Source organism: Nyctereutes procyonoides, unplaced genomic scaffold (assembly GCF_905146905.1).
Source record: "Nyctereutes procyonoides isolate TBG_1078 unplaced genomic scaffold, NYPRO_anot_genome, whole genome shotgun sequence".
Taxonomy (NCBI): Eukaryota; Metazoa; Chordata; class Mammalia; order Carnivora; family Canidae; genus Nyctereutes; species Nyctereutes procyonoides.
In genome coordinates, this window is record NW_026575041.1 from 11284083 (window position 1) to 11303459 (window position 19377).

The 19377-nt window shown below is 37.9% G+C and overlaps 1 protein-coding gene across 1 annotated transcript in view; it reads right to left on the bottom strand.

The window, feature by feature from the left end:
* Positions 1-2857: 2857 nt before the first annotated feature.
* Positions 2858-19377, bottom strand: part of CCDC90B (coiled-coil domain containing 90B) — a 52811-nt gene continuing 36291 nt past the window's right edge. Inside the window, exon 9 of the mRNA XM_055320425.1 lies at positions 2858-3438. Coding sequence (XP_055176400.1) covers positions 3383-3438 — 56 coding nt within the window. The 3' untranslated portion in view covers positions 2858-3382. The remainder of the gene's footprint in view (positions 3439-19377) is intronic.

Here is a 19377-nt window from a genome sequence, read left to right on the forward strand (position 1 = left end):
GGACCAGTCTGCCCTGACATGAATCAATTTGAGTGCTAGACCAGTTCAGGCTGGTCAACGGTCTGTGAGCAAGTTTTAAAAAAATGCCTTATTTATTGTCCTTTTGATAATCTATTAATTATTAGTTTCTCTTTCATTTTCCATTAAGCCTTCGATCTGTAATAAAACGTTTATTTGGTACATACTATGTGTGAGATCTGTGCCAAGTCCTTTCTATGTATTCTCTCTTAATTCTCACCACAGCAGGAGGAGACAGGCAGGTATATTGTATACAGTTGGAAATTAAGTAATTTGCCCAGAATCACACAGCACGTGGAGCCAGGATTCTAACCTTGGCAGGGAAAGTTCTGCTTTCTTAACCACTACAGGGACTCCCGAATCCAGTTTCTCACCTTCTGGGACTACACACAGCCTACCTTCTTCCTTCCAGCCTGGTGACCCTAAAATTAATCCCAACTCTGTAGTTTGTTATACTTGCTCCAGTTTTCTCATGGCTAGACCTCCAGTCTCTCTCTGTACCAGTGAGGTAGGAAATCACTAGAAGAGTGTTGTCAGAGAAGCATGCACCCTTGAGGAAGAGGTTCCCTGGTCACCCCCAGTACGTGCTCTCCGTTTTTCCAGGGTTAGGATTTACTTGGGTTTGGCACTGTTCCGGATAAGGGCTAACTTCCTAATCTCTTTGCGGCTAAGACACCAAGTTGTGGCCAGCAGAGTCTGAGCAGAAATGATGTGTATGTAACTCTAGGGTCATGACCTTAAAGAGAAAGGCTTACCCACTTCTTGTTCCTTTCTGCTTCTGGAGTGTGGGTGTGGTGGTGAGTCACTGGACCTCGTGAATGAAGGCGACACCAGGGATGGTAGAACAGTAAGGTAAGAAGGGTCCTGTGCCCTGATACCATGTTGCTAACATATCAGCCTGAGCATGCTTATACCTGGACTGTAGGGAAGAGAGAATTTAAACCTCTTTATTGAAACCAGAATATTTTTTTGGGTCTTAATATAGCAGCCGAATCAAAATTATAATACAATCCTGAAATTACCTGTACTTAATCATAACTCACATATATGTTATTGTCAGGTTATATAAATCTAATTCTTGGATTTTCTGGACATCATCAGTGTTCAACAATTCACTTCTGACACTACCCAGAGTTAGTGTCAGACTTCAGAGGTTAAGAGCTCAGTCCCACAAGTATGTCCCCTCTTCAGACACTCTCTTACAAGTTCCAGGTTGTCACTAGTACTTCTGACTAAGAAGCGGTACATTTGGGGGTTTCCATAACCCCCTCCTCATGTTCAACAATTGGCTGGAATGACTAATAGAACTCGGAGCACTTCACTGTTACCAGTTTATTAAAAAGGATACATCTCAGGAACAGCCAAATGGAGATGCATAGGGCAAGGTGTGGATGGAGTGAGAGGTGCATGGAGCTTCCGTGACCTCTTGGTGTGCTACCCTCCTAGCACCCTGATATGTTCATTGGTTTGGCCAGTGGTAACTGAACTCAACCTCCAGCTCCTCTCCTGTTCTCTCCCTTTCCCTGAGATTGAGTTGGGAGGTCAGGGAGGCTGAAAATTTCCAATGTGGAATCATTCTTTGGTCTATTTGGCAACCAGTCCACATTCAGAAGTTATATATGGGCTCCCAGCCTCCTGTCATCTTAGCATACAAACAAAACATACTCTTATCATTGAGATTTGAAGGATTTTAGGAGCTGTGTGCCAAGAAAACAGAAGTTGGTAATTACCCCTATCAAGAAAGTATAAGGGTTTTAGGAGATATGTGCCAGGAACTGGGGACAAAGACCAAATACATATATATAAAATACATATATGTATATACATACATACATAATACAAATCTAAGGCATGGGGAAAAAAAAGATTTCTACTTGTATCTCTTTAACATCTTTTTCACTTCTCTTTTTGTTTCCTTAACATAATGTGGCATATATCACTCGAGGTAGAGGCCTCAACTTGTAGATGACTAGAATAATGAGTAAGAAAGAGCACGGCATTTAAAGACTGTGTGGCTTGGGGTGCCTGGCTGGCTCAGTTGGTTAGATGTCTGCCTCTGGCTCAGGTCACGATCCCGGAGTTCTGGGATTGGGCTTTGTCTCGGGTTCCCCGTTTGGCGGGGAGCCTGCTTCTCCCTCTCCTGCCTGCTACACCCTCTGCTTGTGCTTGCTCTGTCAAATAAATAAAAGAAAAAAAAATAAAAATAAAAGAGCGTGTCTTATCTGCTGTATAGCCCTGGCAACTTCAGTTGTGTGAAGTTACAACTGTGTGACATTAACTTCTTGTAGCTTGTTTTTTCAGCTGTCAAATAGGGGATAATACCACCCACTTAAGGGGACTGCTGTGGAAAAACAAACAGAAAAACAGTGCGTTGATATTTATTATTTAGCATATTCCCTCTTGTATACTCACTGGCTATTATTATTCAACAAAATGACAATCACTAAGTTCAGTGTTGGTGAACACTGCTTTTTCCATTGCCTCATTTTTTTCTTTTAATTAAGAAAAACTGCATACTTTTAAATATACATGCATCTAAATTCTTACAGATTGACAAAATGGGAATTATAAAATTTGATTTGTTTTTCAAACACGAAGTTTATACCGACTCCTGACTAGTCCTTATATAACTAGTCTAGTTTGTCACCAAATACAATTTACTGAATTTAAGTGAATCATAAAAAAATAAAACATCTCTTCACTTTATGTAATATAAGATGGGTTTCTAAAAAGCAGGGATAAACTGGCTTTTGTCAATCAAAAAAATAAGTATATGTAATATGCAGAGCTCAAGACATAGCAACTCGAAGATTTCATACCGAGTGTCATACAGTTGCACTAGGGCACACATTAAAGTTTATTGTTTTAAGTCACTGCCAAAAAACCCAATCTCTATATATGGTACGTTGCCTTTAAAATCCAAATAATTTTGTTATAACAAGATTTTATTTCTATGAAAAGGTAATTGTGCAGTAGTTACCAGGAAAGCTGAATACAATAACATGTAGGCTTGGGAACAGTTTTTAAATTTGCAGCAGACATCAAAGAAATTCTATATGACATACATTTGTTCAAGCAAACACAAGAAAACTGGGTCAGTTTCTATGAACTATTAAAAGGATAAAGATAAAAGGCTTTTTTTTCCCCTCAAATCAGGTTTTGAAAGACAGCTTTTCAACATAATAAAGACACACAAATACAAACCTAAAACACCTCTTCCCATTCTAAAATATTTATTTTTAGTCCATATGTACTTTGAATAATCTTGTATTAAGTATTTGCTGCAACATTCACGGTCAGAGTGTATCCTGGAGTAGTGTTCTAAGAAGCCCACAGCAGCAGTAATAGGAGCATTGCAGTTTCTCTACTTCCATATTCTGTAAAATCCCAGTGCGATTGCCAGGCAAGTAAACACGGAGGCTGTGAAAAGAAGCCATATTATGAGCAACACATTTGAGATTATTTTGCGGAGACAAACACAATATTGTCATCTTCAAATTAAACGAGCAAAAAAACAAAGGAAATCCAACCAATTCTCTACCTTAGATGTTTTATCCCCAGGAAATTACGCTAAGGATGAAGTATATCCTTTAGAACAGGATTAATACCAATTCTTAAAAGCTTCCTGTATCTTAAACCAGAATAAGGATGACCATTTACAAGTTAAGTTAGAATCCATAAACAATGCTTAAAGTCATTAACATTAGCAATGACTAATTATGAAATCAATTCTAGATCTGATAAGTGGAAAAACCTTATTTGTATTAAAAAATGTAGTTAAGCTAGTAAAACAGACATGCATATCATCCATGAGAAGAAAGCTTTAATTGCCTTTTCAGCACATTTAAAATTTTCATGATTATAAAAAATTTATAAATGAAATTTTAATCAAAATCCTCTAAAAAATAATAGAAGAAAAGGCAGAACAAGTACCAGGCTTTTAATGTAGTTAATATGCCACCTACTCTGTTAGATTCTGGATAAAAAACTTTTTTGTTCTCTTTTTAAGAAGCTGAATCTGGGTGAGGCTTTTAGGGACTCTTTAGTTTCTAGTTTAAATAGCCTCAACTTTTAAACTAGAGACTCAGAGATGAATGGCAAACCTTTATGACGAAAGATGCAAGAAACAGCCTACTCTAATTCAAATACATAAATCTAGTTACACATTATCCCATTTGATCCTAATAACTAATTGAAATCTGGTTAATGGCAAGGTCATTTCCTTAATTTTTTTTCACTTAATTTTAACAAGTGGGATTAGGTCTAAGACACAGACAGGGAGGTTGGACATTTGAGGAAAAATAACACAAGTTTTTTGTCAATCATACATTCATCCATTTGATCCTGATAATATTAACCATGTTCCAGGGCAGTGTCCTGAGCAACTATACATTACCTTATTTAACCACAATTAAAACCACGTAAGATTGGTGATATTATCCCACTGTATAGATAAGGCAACAAGCCCAAAGTTATAAATTGCTGGCAAGTGGTAGAAGGACTCGACATATGTACTTGAGTCCAGTTATTGTTTAAAAACCATCTTGTTAATCTTATTTATTCCTCACCATCTGAAGGCTTTAATCTGATTTGTCATTTCTTGAGCCACAGAGGGCTGTGTAGGTGATTCTTGTTAACCCAAACAGCTGATGAAGTGAGTCTTAGATCACTAAATGAACACTTATTTCTTGTGAGGAAGGATGCATTTCATTCCTTTATAGAATTTACAACACAATGATTAAGTGTCTCATTTCTGCACTTGATCTTAGCCAAAAGGCAGAGAAGCGGTAAGTTTCTCATTTCTGTTGTTCACTGTTACTATGTCTTGGTGTTATTTTGCTATTCAAACTGCTTTCACATTTGCTGTTTATCGTCTATGACCTGTTGAGGACAATCCCTACAATAGGATGCTCAGGTGAGCAGGTACCTGGTACCCCTTAAGTACTCTGTAATGTTAGCTTATTACTTTGTTTAGAACAGAATGTGCCACATTGACTATAGAGATCAAGGGGACCTGCCATTATCTTACAGCTCTTATCTCCTTGGCAACAATGATCTGGGTCAAAGGGTGGTTGGTGTCGGACTCAAAATGGGCCTTCCCTGGGATGTTCTGAATTGGAAAAAAGGTAAGCGGTAATTTTTCTTGGTGAAATTGTAATGATAGGAGTCTGGAAGCTACTAGTAGCCATGTTTCCAATGTAGGGAGAAAGCTGGCGTAAGAGAATGAGGCAGATATTCAGAGACAATATACATAGTAAATTGGGATTCCAATTATACCTGAGGTCAAGCTATACCTCTACCCTTCCTTAATTCAATATGCAAACTAATTTTTTTATACCTTAGCTACTTCAAGTTGGATGTATGATCATTGAAAGTAAGAGTCCTGACTGATACATGCTAGAAAACCAAATAACCCAACTGCTTACAATTTCTAAATTGTAAATCTAAACCCTTTTATAAGGGTTTCTTCTCTAAGGGAAAAATCCAAGATCTTGAATGCTACGGGTTTATTAGTATCTTTTTTTCATTTTCTCTACTTCTTGATTGAATTCAGTTATGTGAAAAAGTGAAGTATTACCGTTTTATTGACATCACAGGTATCCTACACCCAATGGATCCACTTATGTTACCTTTCACTGAGATTATGGGATTTTAATTTCCTAAAAGGCTTAACAGTAAAAGTGGCAATAACATGTATTTGAAGGATAAAGTAGAAGAAAGAAAATGCTTTAGAATGGCTGGTTCCAAATCCTCAGTGAAAAAAGTAAAGGAAGGTACTCAGAAAAAGTATTTTTGTAAACAATGACTTGTTAATATCTTTTGTCACAGCCACTAAATCTTTTCAAGTCTGCCTAGTTCACCAACTACTGAAAGAAAGCTTTCTGGAGACCACTGCCACCTTCAAACTGAGAGCAAAAGGGACTTTATTTTTTGTTTTTAAAGATTATTTATTTATTTATTTGAGAGAGAGAGAGAGAGAGAGGCAGAGACACAGGCAGAGGCAGAAGCAGGCTCCATGCAGGGAGCCTGACGTGGGAATCGATCCTGGGACTCCAGGATCAGGCCTTGGGCTGAAGGCGGCACTAAACCGCTGAGCCAGCCACCGGGGCTGCCCCAAAAGGGACTTTAACTGAGATACTGATCTAATTTTTTTTTTTAATTTTTATTTATTTATGATAGTCACAGAGAGAGAGAGAGAGAGAGAGAGAGGCAGAGACATAGGCAGAGGGAGAAGCAGGCTCCATGCACTGGGAGCCCGATGTAGGATTCGATCCCGGGTCTCCAGGATCGCACCCTGGGCCAAAGGCAGGCGCCAAACGGCTGCGCCACCCAGGGATCCCAGATACTGATCTACATAAACATTCTAGAGGAAGCTGAGTGGAATCTGAAGCTCCTCCTAACCTCAGTTGCTCTGAGATATATTTTGAAAGTGAGAATGAACACTGCAAACTGGGCTATTTTGTAATTTCCCCTGAGTGTCAGCAGTGAACTGAAGATTTCTGGTTCCACAGACTTTGCTAGAATAGTGGTTTTCAAAACTTACTTTAAATTTATCTTTTTTTTTTTTTTTTTTATTTATTTATGACAGTCACAGAGAGAGAGAGAGAGAGAGGCAGAGACACAGGCAGAGACACAGGCAGAGGGAGAAGCAGGCTCCATGCACCGGGAGCCTGACATGGGATTCGATCCCGGGTCTCCAAGATCGCACCCTGGGCCAAAGACAGGCGCCAAACCACTGCGCCACCCAGGGATCCCTCAAAACTTACTTTAGCCTTAGAATTCTTTTTCAAATGAATCTTCAACAGAAGTTCAGTATTTTAAAAAGAAAATATTTTAGGGACGCCTGGGTGGCTCAGTGGTTAAGCGTCTGTCTTCTGCTCAGGGCTTGATCCCTCAAGTTCCACGTTGAGTTCCCCACAGGGAGCCTGCTTCTCCCTCTGCCTGAGTCTCTGCCTCTCTCTCTCATGAATAAATAAATAAAATCTTTAATCAAAAATATTTTAGAAGATTCAAGTTGAAGAGAGGAAGGGAGGTACGTACCAGCTGAGGCTGGGGGCTCCACCTTCATTCTTCCTGTTGTCACCTCAACAGAATTAGAGGCTGCCCAGAGAACTAGTTATGGTGTATAGATCAGCAGTTTTATTTTGGATGACAATTCAGTAATATAAACAATTTTAAATGTGTGTATCTCTTGGATTCCCGATTTCAGATGTTCATAAACAATGATATAGTACTACTTAGCATTAGGGCACAAAGATCTTTGTGTTTTGGGTACAACACTATTTATTTATTTATTTTTAAAAGATTTTATTTATTTATTCATGAGAGAGAGAGAAAAGCAGGCTCCATGCAGGGAGCCTAATGCGGGGCTTGATTCCAGGAATCCAGGATAACGCCCTGGGCCAAAGGCAGGGGCTAAACCACTAAGCCACCCAGGCATCCCTACAACACTGTTTCTAATGAGAAATTGGGCAGCACAATGTTTGTTAATAGAGGTCTGGAAAAATAAATTATGGCATTTTCATACAGTGGAATACTCTACTTTCTAGCAAAAAAATACATATGAATTGATATGCAAAGATAAAACATTAGGTTAAATCTGGAAAAAGTTGTAGCCTGTACAATACAATCTAGTTAATTATTTTTAATAATCTGCAATATTTATATACAGAAGAAAAAGCCTAGAAAGACTATACTCTAATAGTAAAACACATTTTTTTATACAAAGGAAAAGTTACTATGAAAGTAGGACATTCTTCTCACTCCTTTGGGCCCTGTAACTGGGTCAGGTTACATGGCACTTGAGCTCAGTATGTGACAATCTAATTTTTGGGTGTCTAATATTTGTGCTCAGCTGGATTCAAGGTAGAAGGTGGTTTTCCCCCTATGCTTGCTATCACTTTTGCCTTTACTTAAAGTCTACTCAAATAGGAAGAACATAGGAATAAAAGTAAAATTTTCATTTTTTTTTTCCATTGTGGAACAACCAATCTATCTTTGCATCATTCTGCACTTTTTTTTTTTTAAGATTTTATTTGAGAGAGAGAAGGAGCAGAGGGAGAGGGAGAAACAGACTCCCTGCTGAGCAGTGAGCCCGATGCGATGCGGACCGGACCCTAAGATCACAACTGTAGCCCAAGGCAGATGCTCAACCACTGAGCCATCCAGACGCCCCTGTACTTGTTTTTCTATATTTGATATCCATACGCTTTTCCTATGAGTAGGTTGCAGTTTCCCGTTAAACTTCTATCCTACACTGCCTATAAAACTCCATTCTTCCAGCGCTGTGATAATGGAAACATGTCCTAGCTCTTTTTTTTTTCTTTTGTGCTCCATGGTTACCCTGGGAGATAGGAGCCAAAAGATCTGAATATAAACGACAGCAATTACTTTCTCTGACAAACACTGTGTTGAAAAGGAAAATCACAGGCCCCAAAGGTGTCACTTAGGCTGAGTCCCCAAACTGGGGCCTAATACCTAATCTGATTGTACTTTAAACCTTAACGTGGTCATACCTAGACATAGAGTCGGCCACATGGGTCCTCTCTATCCCCCAAAAGAAGATGAAGTAATCTGCATAAGACTCCCTGCTCTTCCACTAAGGGAAAGTGACTTTGCCTGGAACAATCCTTTTCTTTTGCTAATAACTTACTTGCCCCATCCTCCTTTTCACCTTCCATTTTGGTTTACTCAGTTTTGTTTTTTAAAAAGAAAGATTTGGTGGCGGCAATGAGATCTGAAGTCTCTTGGCATCTGGGGACAATGAGCAACACAGGTGTGGCACCCTATAAAGGCTGAGAGTTCAAGGTCTGTCTTCCCATTTGAGGGCCTCTGGTAAGTCTCCCTCAGTTTCAGCTCTGCTTTTTGTGTTCAAGCTATCCATCTGACTGGCTTTCCAGCCCAGGGTTAATGAGTCAGTCTAACAAAGGAGGCTCTAATGGAGTCCCAGTCCTTAGCCTTTGGTTCCGTCTACAGTTCGACATTGGAATCCTTCCCCCATTTCCTGTTTACATGCCCCAGTTACTGGGGCTTACTGGTTTAGTTCTTTCCTCATTTCTAGTCCATAGTCCCTGAGTGAAGTCTGCTTGAGTCCAGTTTGGGAACTGCTGGTAGTATGCATGGCTTTCTGTTGAATAGTCTACAGTGATATATTTTGGTTATTGCTGGTGTGTTGAGGTGAGTGTTTGTCTTGTTTTGTGTAAATAAAGGCTACTACCTAGTGGGGATCTTGGAGACTGAAAAGGTGCCAAAATTGGTGGCTGAGGTTGACAGGAGCTATCAGCGTGCTTGACACCTAGCCCAAAGATTGCTGTGTTTGGATGAGATGGAATGGGGTAAGTTGATAGGTCATTGCCAACTTCAAGAAAACTTCTATTTAACGAGGCACACTGGTAAACACGTACAACCCCCAATGCAGAGGCAAGTCCCTCTTAGGTATTAGTTTGGCTCTGAGAAATCCAAAGGCCTAGCTAATGCAGTGAGATTCTTTATGTTCACAGAGTTGAGCATGCCACCTTCTGGCACACTTGCTTATTTTATGTCTAAAAACTATAGTCCTAGAAGTTGCCAATAACTCGCAAGATGGCAAAATTTTGCTGAAATCAATGTGGGATCACAATGGCGATTATGGGGAACATTCCAATTAGACAACATTCATTTAAGAAGTATACCTGAAAGCAAGGGTTCCCGAATTAGACAGAACCGGATACATGTTTTAATTGGCAAGCAGAAGCCTCCAAAAGGTTCCCAAATTCATTAAGTTTCATTAAGATTTACAACAAAAAGCTAATGAAAAAGAGAAAAGGAATCTAAAACAAGACTAATTAAAAAACATGCCTTAACTCCTGCTGTTCCTATCCTTTGAGTATTCATCCCAGTGATCCTCTGTTTAGTTAGTGGAAGGCTAAATTGCCTTTCCACTCTAAAGACAGTGTTAGGGGAGTTACCTTTAAAAGTTAAGACCACCCGAGGTTACAGAGGATCCCCTTCAGGTATCTTTCCCCCTCCTTGATAGAAGGCCAAAAACTAAGGGCCACAGGAAAGAATTTCTTAAACTGAGGGAAGATCTTCAAGAGTTTTTGTAAATTACCTCCTTTTTTTTTGATATATTCCAAAGGATTTGTTAAACACATCAGGCTTATCTGACATGCAAATTATATGGAAAGCTTTGTCAAATAATACTAAGCTGCCTTTACATTTGTGAGATGAAGCAAATGTGGAAGAAGGCTATTCTGCTTCTGCAAAAATGGCCCCTCACTGCCAGACTTCTGTCATCATTTTGAGAGGGAAATACAATTTCATATTGCCACTTCCTTTCTCAATCTAGACTCATTGATTACTGATCCTTTCTCTTCTGGGAAAAGCTGTTTCCTTCTTGCTTTGTATTTTTACATTCTAAATATGGCTTGGCTTCCTGCCCTGGGACTTGCAGGTTGTTGGTTCTTCCTTTTACCATATGTGGGAGTGACTCTCCACCTTGTGAAGATGGTATCATTTTACACCCTCCTTGAGGATGCCTCCCACCTCTTGGGCCCATGAAGTGCTTTAATGCTGCCAGAAATACTGTTTGTCCGAGCTGAAAGCTAACAGGATTTAATGACTCAATAATCAACAACTTAACTAAACTGAAAGCTGATATTGAGAGCTTGATAGGAATATTTTTAGGCCTTCTCCCCTTGGCTATATGTCCAGAGAGAAAGAAAACATTCTCACAGATGGATGGATGAGTTTGTCAGTTCTTTGCTGTCATTGTGGTGGCAGCCCAGTTCTCTGAGGAATTAAAAATAGCTGTCCTGTTTTACCCATCTAGTCTTTATAGGACCAGAACTGTGGTTCCAATATCGATTCAAAGATCATCAATCTTTTTTACCATCTCCTCCCCCTAACCGTCCCTTTTAATTTCTGCATCTGTATTTAATTATGTCTACATGTGTATTGTAATTATGTTATTTCTTACATCTGGATAGTATTACTAAAAGTAACTTATAAAAGAGCTCTATTTAGTTGGTTTCAGGGCAAGCACTTATAAAAATTGTGGATTCTGAAATTCTCAGAAAGATAAAAACTGGGGCACCTAGGTGGCTCAGTTAAGTGTCTGCCTTCGGCTCAGGTCATGACCTCAGGGTCTTGGTACTGAGCCCCACATTGGGCTCCTGGCTCAGCAGGGAGTCTCCTTCTCCCTCTGCCCCCTGCTCCTGCTCTTTCTCTTGCTCTGTCTCAAATAAATAAAACTTAAAGAAAAAAAAAAACTAGCCCAAATATTTTTCAAGTTCATGTGATTTGGAGAAATATTTGATATGAAAGCTAGTTTAAGACTGATGGTTTACAAGACATGTTTATGTCTTTAGACTTATCAGCATTATATATAAAACTTTTATTCTTCCTGAGTTTACTAGCCAAATAAGTTTACATTTCTTCTATGATCTATGAATAAAAATAATAGTTTAGGATAATGGCTGACTTTGCCTAAAGTTTTAATGAAGTTTTCATAAATAACTTAAATATAATTTTAAAGAACAAGTAGAGTAAAACTTTAAAAAGTTTCTCCAAATCTTTCTTTTTTTTAAGTTTCTCCAAATCTTTTTGGTAATTTGAAACCTTAAAATTTAGCTAATAAGTTAAATCCATTAAATATCTAGATTATTTTTAAATAAGACAAAATACTAAAACATTAATTACTAAAACATAGGTTTACTATGGTTTACATAGGTTTTACATAGGACTACTTTTGGTTTACTACTACAGGGAAACTAAAAAAAACATTTGGATATTAAAGCTACATTAGAAAATTTTAAAAGGTATATAATTCAAAAAATTTTGAAATGTATTCATGAATTTTCAAATTTAAAACTGGTATATTTACAATTGCTTACTTAGTTTTCACTGGAAATTAAGGTTTCTAAGGGTTAAGAATTCCAATTAATATATGTAATTAATGTTACCAAAAATAAGGGAAACATTTCCCTATGCCAGGAAAGTAGGATGTGTTTTCGTAAAAACAAAAACATGAAAAATGGAGATTATCTTTTGTTGAGGGGAAAGAGTAATCTTGTCCTAAAGTGAGGCTGGTTTTCTAAAGAGGAAAAAACAGACAAAATCAGAATGTAGGCAAAAAAAACTGTAAAAAGTTTGCGGATAAGGAACCTTAAATTTAATTAAAGTTTTAGTATCAAAAGTCACCTAGTACAAAATTAGAAATTGGTATTCCCTCTAAAAAGGACAAAGTTTTCTTAGACTGTTAATTTGCTTTTGATAAGACACTAAATTTCTTTACCTTTCATATTTGAATTTCATAATGATTTGTGATCCTGTCCAGCAAGTGCTTTAAAACCCTTTTCCTGGTACTTTGACATTTCTCCAAATCAAATTCTAAATGAAGACTTTTTGATATATTCCAAAGGATTTGTTAAACCAGTCAGGCTTATCTGACATGCAAATTACATGGAAAGCTTTGTCAAATAATACTAAGCTGCCTTTACATTTGTGAGATGAAGCAAATGTGGAGGAAGCCTATTCTGCTTCTGCAAAAATGGCCCCTCACTGCCAGACTTTTGTCATCCTAAGGTCCTTTTAACATGGCAACAGTGTGCTCCCGAATCAGAAAAATTAAGATGCGATCTGTAAGCAGTGGCTGTAAATAAGAGTCACACTATCGGAAAACCTAAGACAGCAGCTTGGTTCTTCCTGGCTCTCTGACAAACCCCATTTTCTGTTTTTCTTTTTTTTTTTTTAATACCTTCACCCACCATAGTACGTTTAAGGTGATTCAAATTATGAATAGACTTCAGTGTGAAGACTTGTGTAAAACTACAAAAACAGACTACCAGCAAGGCCTGACCTGTTTGGTCCATAATCCTGGAAAAATTGTTCCCAGAGGCTTCAGACCTCCTTCAATACCTGCTGCCAGACTTCAGCTATCATTTTTGTACGGGTTATCAGTGTTCTCTTATATGCATTTTCTGGAGCCTTTTCCAGCTGCGAGGCTTATGCCTCACAGTGAAAAAAAATGTAGAAAATATTTCTCATCGGAGTATACACCTTCCATGGTCTCTTCTGTAGTGATCAATGCTCTAGGTTAAACCCACTTCATTGTGCATATCTTAAGAGCTTATGAAAATCTTGCAAATTCTTGGAATTCTATTAGTATACAACCTTCCATTGATTCACTGTTGTCTCATGCTGGTATGACAAGCTATAGGAAGTTTCTAATGTCTTAATGTCAAGCCTGTTGTCAACAGATTCAAGAAGACCTCCTAGATCCTAATTCAAAGGAAACTGTCAGTCACAATCTGTAGTCTGGTGACTAGGTATTCTACAGACATCACCAGGGGAAGACAGCCTTGAGCCCTGGTGGAAGAGACCTTCCTTACCAAGTACTCCTGGCCACGGACACTGCTGCAAAACTAGAAGATGCTGGAGACCCCAAAATCAAATTGACGGTAAAGAGAAGTAGCTGACATCCAGGTAGAATGCTTCTGCCCAGGATGACATATCAAGACTTCACATTCCAAGTAAACATAAAAGCTTTTTCCTCTTTTCCTTTACTCTGTATTGGCCTGGGAAGAAATACACACTCACCTGTATCTCTCAGGCCACTGCTAATGTGGGGTAACCTCTGGAATTGAGACAACCTTTTACTTCAGGGCAGGAGAAAATCTAACTGTGCCTTTAACTTTTCATAAGCAAAATAAGGTATTTCATTGTTTCGACTCCACTAAATTTAAAGGATTTATGCCAGGATGCTTTTCTAATTCAGGATTCACTTCCTTTGGGCAGATCTCTATTTCCTGGTTTACGAATAAATGTAAATGAGGCTATGATCAATAACTTCTTAATTCTTAAATTATTACAAAATCTACTGCTAAAGAAATAGCAGCCCAACAAAGATCTTTAGATTCTGTAACCAAACTTGTCCTTGATAATAGAATAGCTTTTGATTATCTTTTAGCTGAGCAAAGCTGTGTCTGTGATGTGGTGAACATTTGCTGTGCCTAGGTTAACACTTCTGGGTAAATTGAAACTCAGTTACAGAAGATCAAAGAACAGGGATCCCTGGGTGGCACAGTGGTTTAGCGCCTGCCTTTGGCCCAGGGCGCGATCCTGGAGACCCGGGATCGAGTCCTACGTCGGGCTCCCGGTGCATGGAGCCTGCTTATCCCTCTGCCTGTGTCTCTGCCTCGCTCTCTCTGTCTCTGTGTGACTATCATAAATAAAAAAAAAAAACAAAACAAAAAAAAAACAAACAAAGAACAGGTTGCTTGGCTTAAAAAGGTGATTCCTTCTAGAGTCTCTGACTTAACGTGATTTTGACTAGTGCTTAGTGATTCTTGGTAAATTTGGTAGTAGAGTACTCCTTGGTTACCGATCTATTTCATCCTTTGTTTTCCTGTGTCTCTTATGTCATTTGTCATACCTGAAGTAAAAACTCTTGCTAAGGAACACATCTTGGAAGCCAAACCCACAAAATTGGTGGGCATGAGTTTGGCACTTGAAAGCTGTTAAGCACTTGCCATACCTAGCTCAAAGACTGCCATGTTAAGATAAGTTGGTCACGAATAGGCTAGGTTCACACAGGTCACTTGTCAACTTCAAGAAAATTTCTGGGCAGTAAGTACACTGTAAAACACACAATCCTCACAATCCACACCATAACCTCCCAGGTATTACGGTAGCTCCAAGAGACCCAAGGCTTAGCCACAAGAAAAAACTGGATGATTGTTTTCCTTTTGTCTTATTTTATGTCCTAAGAGCTTAGCTTTATGACCACTGAGAATATTCTTTTTATTCTACTACCCAGAGGGTGCACTTACCAGGGTACACCTTGATGACCAGTAGAATAGATGGGCTCTGAGTCTCTCTCTCCAGCCAAGCTCTCAGCAGACTTTTTTTTATGAGAGGTCCCAGGCCATAGGGACCTTTGTTGCTTGTTAGTGCTGGAAAGTCCCATTCCTAAGTGGCACTTGGCTCGTGTCACAGATTAGTGGGTTTGTGACAGGAGGAGTCTCACATTTTTGTGGGCGATTAGAGACACTGTTTTCATTGCATTATCCTTACAACCTATGCAATGAAGACTTTGCTTCCTTAGATTAATTTTGGGAGTAAACTTTTGGATCACGAGGGCTACATTATCTACACTCTTCTCTGGATGCCTCTTGTAGCTTTGGTTAAGCCATTTAAAAGGCTTTGATTTGAGTTACTACTGATAGATCTTATTTGTCAATGCCTAGACAATGGATCCTTTAAATTGATTATATTTTAAAAATATCTATTTTATAGAGAGCTCACAATTGTATTACTATAATAGCTATCACCTTAGGGACTCTCCTGATAAGATGAAGAGAAATCAGACTTCAGACAAAAAATCAATATCCACATCCAACATTAAATGCCCCTTCTTAACTGCTTGTTTTAACTTCCATTTCCCTATAGGATTCACAGAGAACTCTGGCCTAATGTCTAGGTTAAAAGTTGCTAATAGCCTAATGTCTAGGTTAAAAGTTGCTAATAAATGCTGAAACCAGACAATGAATGTTAACAAAAGGACACAAGACTGGCAGTCAGGCTCTCTCTGCTTCTATCTTCCAGGGGCTCTAATCCAGGGTCTGTTAGCTTCAGGCATTCCTATGTAATTCCTTTACAAGCAGATCTTAACCCTTAAATCATTTACATTCCTTTACAAGCAGATCTTAAACCATCTGCCACAACAGGAATCATGTTCCCTGGACAGCAGAAAATATTTTATAAAGCCCCTTTACCCCTACTTATAGAAGACTACCAAATTTAGAGAAGAATTAAAAAGATTAGTGACTATTCACAGCCCCCGCTTCAGAGAAGAACAATGACCAAAACTTCTCCTGGACCTTCCTACAAATGGTTTGCAAAAGGCCAATAGTCAGGGACTAACAGAAAAACCAAGGTTGAACTGTACACCCCCCAAAAAAGGATTTTGTTAAAGTTCTTTCTTCCTTTCTTTTTTCCTTCCTTTCCTTTCTTTCTTTCAAGATTTTATTTATACATGAGAATACACAGAGAGAGGAGCGAGAGAGACAGACACACAGGCAGAGGGAGAAGCAGGCTCCATGTAGGGAGCCTGATGTGGGACTCAATCCCGATCCTGGGTCTCCAGGATCATGCCCTGGGCTGAAGGTGGCACTAAACCGCTGAGCCACCCGGGCTGCCCTGTTATAGTGCTTTAGAAAGATTTTACAAAGGCATACAACTTTTGATCCCAGTTTTAATTAAAAATCTGATATAGGGGATCCCTGGGTGGCTCAGCGGTTTAGCACCTGCCTTCAGCCCAGGGCGTGATCCTAGAGTCCCAGGATTGAGTCCCACATCGGGCTCTCCTCATGAAACCTGCTTCTCCTCCCCGTGCCTGTGTCTCTGCCTTTCTCTTATTGTCTCTCACGAATAAATAAAATCTTTAAAAATAAATAAATAGGGATCCCTGGGTGGCGCAGCGGTTTGGCGCCTGCCTTTGGCCCAGGGCGTGATCCTGGAGACCCAGGATCGAATCCCACGTCGGGCTCCCGGTGCATGGAGCCTGCTTCTCCCTCTGCCTGTGTCTCTGCGCCTCTCTCTCTGTCTCCCTCTGTGACTATCATAAATAAATAAAAAAAAAATTAAAAAAAAAAAATTAAAAAAATAAATAAATAAAAAAAATCAGATATAAAGCAAATTTAGTTAGCAAAAAAAGGCCAAGCCCTTGATATTCAGGCCATAATCCAATTCTGTGGGAATTAGTAACAACTGTCTTTATCTTACAAATCTCTCTAAAACTAGAAATCCAACTCTAGAAAAAAATCAAAGCCCACCTATACCTCTCACAATGTCTGTAGATATTATAAAAGATCAGAATATTGGGACAAAATTGTCCTGCACTTAAGAAAATTTGTTTTGCATTCTTTCACTGTCCCTTGAAATTATCATGTCTTCAAAATGTAAATACAGCCCACAATTGCCTGTGACTGAAAATTAAAAATGCATATTTCTAAAATGGCTATGGTGCCCAGATTCTGGCACCTTCAATAACAAGCAGATAGGTCTATCTCCACCTTAGAGAAAACTTGGATAATCTCTCCATATCTTTGGGATGTAAATTTTCTACCCCCATCATCTCTAGGACATAAGAGCTATTCTTTGAGATATAAATATTAGAAGTATCTGAACAAGTATGAGTAAAAACAAAAGTATAAGAGTTTTATTTGCATCTTGTCTGTATATTTGTCTATATACTAGACGGTAATACTAAAATTTTAAAAGCTCTATTTTATTTGGTTTGAAGGCAAGTGCTTGTAAGGACTGGGTATTCTAAAACTCAGAAAGCTAGAAACTAACCCAAATATTTTTCAAGTTCATTTGATTATTTAGTATTAAAGCTAATTTAAAGATGTTGGTTAAAGACATGTCTGTTATGCAAGAGTTAAATAAGCTCATGTTACCTCCTTTGCAAAACTTATCAGAAAATAAACTTAGCACAGTGGTTGACTTTACTGCCTCATGAAGTTTTGTGGGTAGTCTAAACATGATTGTTAAAAAGTAAATAACATAAAAAAAGGTTTGTATATAAAGTTTTTTTTTTTTAAAGATTTTATTTATTCATGAGAGAGAGAGAGAGAGGCAGAGACACAGGCAGAGGGAGAAGCAGGCTCCCTACAGAGAGCCTGATGTGGGACTCAATCCCGGGACTCCAGGATCACGCCCTGCCCCAAAGGCAGGCGCTAAACCGCGGAGCCACCCAGGGATCCCCATTGTATGTAAAGTTTTAATTGCTTCCAAAATCTTTGGTAACCTGAGACTTCAGAAACTTCACTGTTTTGCTAAATTAAATAATGAATTAAGTGTATCTAGATTACTTAATGAATTTATCTTATGTCTAGTGCTTAATTTGGAAATTCTCTACTTTTATCTTATTACAGAGAAACTTTTGTGGTTTACTACAAAACAAGAAATTATGTTTCTAGAAATTATGAAATATATTCACAAAACACTTCACAATTGCTTACTACTTAGTTTTCACTAGAAATTAAAATTTCTAAGACTTAAGGAAAGTAATAAATGTAATTAAGACAGATGGAAATAAGGGAAACAACTCTGTATGTAGGGAAGAGTAAGATAGGTATTTTGGGTAAGAGATTGTACACTAAAACTGCAGCCAATGTTGGCCATCTCTGACCTGAGGTCTCAAGTGACCTCAAGGAGAAATCAAACAGGTAGAAGCAGAAGACTAGTTAAGCAATATTTTCAAATCAGATATGATAGAAACATATTAGGATGACCTAAGGGTCTTTATGGAAATCAATAAACCTTAATTTTAAGGACCGTAACAGGTTATACAGAATTCCTTACAAACACATAGACACCCTACCTTTTGTATCTATAATGTGGAAGGACTCTCCCAGGCTATAGCCCTCAGTAAGACCAAAAAAAAAAAAAAAGCATTTACTAACCTACTTTGGTTTTTTTTTTCAGATTGACAAAATACAGTTTTGCTGAGGGAAAATAAAATAATTTTGTCCTAAAGTGAGGGTGATTATTTAAAAGAGGGAAAATTTAGGACAAAATCTGAATGTAAAGAAGTTGTAGGTTCATGGAACAATAATTTTCTTTTTTTTTTTTTTTTGAATTTTTATTTATTTATGATAGTCACACAGAGAGAGAAAGAGAGGCAGAGACACAGGCAGAGGGAGAAGCAGGCTCCATGCACAATAATTTTCGACAAGAATTTTATGTGTGGTCAGTACTGGCGAAGATGTGGATGAATGTAAATAAGTAAATAAGTTTGTTTTCTCTTTGTTAAAAGGACAGAATTTTCTTAAACCATTGGTCTGCTCTAATAAGAATTTATAAACAAAGCCTTTCTTTACATTTAAAGCACAGATGACAGATTCTTTGGCTAAGTCATAATATAAAAAGCTACATTTTGCTCACAATGATGGAACCATTTTTATTTGCCTTTGAAATATTTTATTGTCATTTTGGTTAAATAATTAAATACTATTTCATAATAATTTGTGATCCTATTTAATCAAATGTTCAAACTTTTAAAATATATTTTGATATATTTCAAAAAATCAAATTCTGAAGTTTTTGGACCATAATCTAAAATTTAAAAGATTTTGTGAGAATTTGGTATAAGTCTTATCATGTTACTATTTCACTCTGATACTAATTAATGCAAATGTCTTCAGTGAGACTCAAGATCATAAAACTGAACCAGGTAAGAATTTCTGAACTAGTTAAAAAAACAGATTCAAGCAGAACAAGAATTAAAAAATCAGACTGAATGGAGAATTATTTTTATAACTTTGAAACACTGTTTTAAAATGTTTTTTTTTTTCCAGATTCTTAGGCTGATTT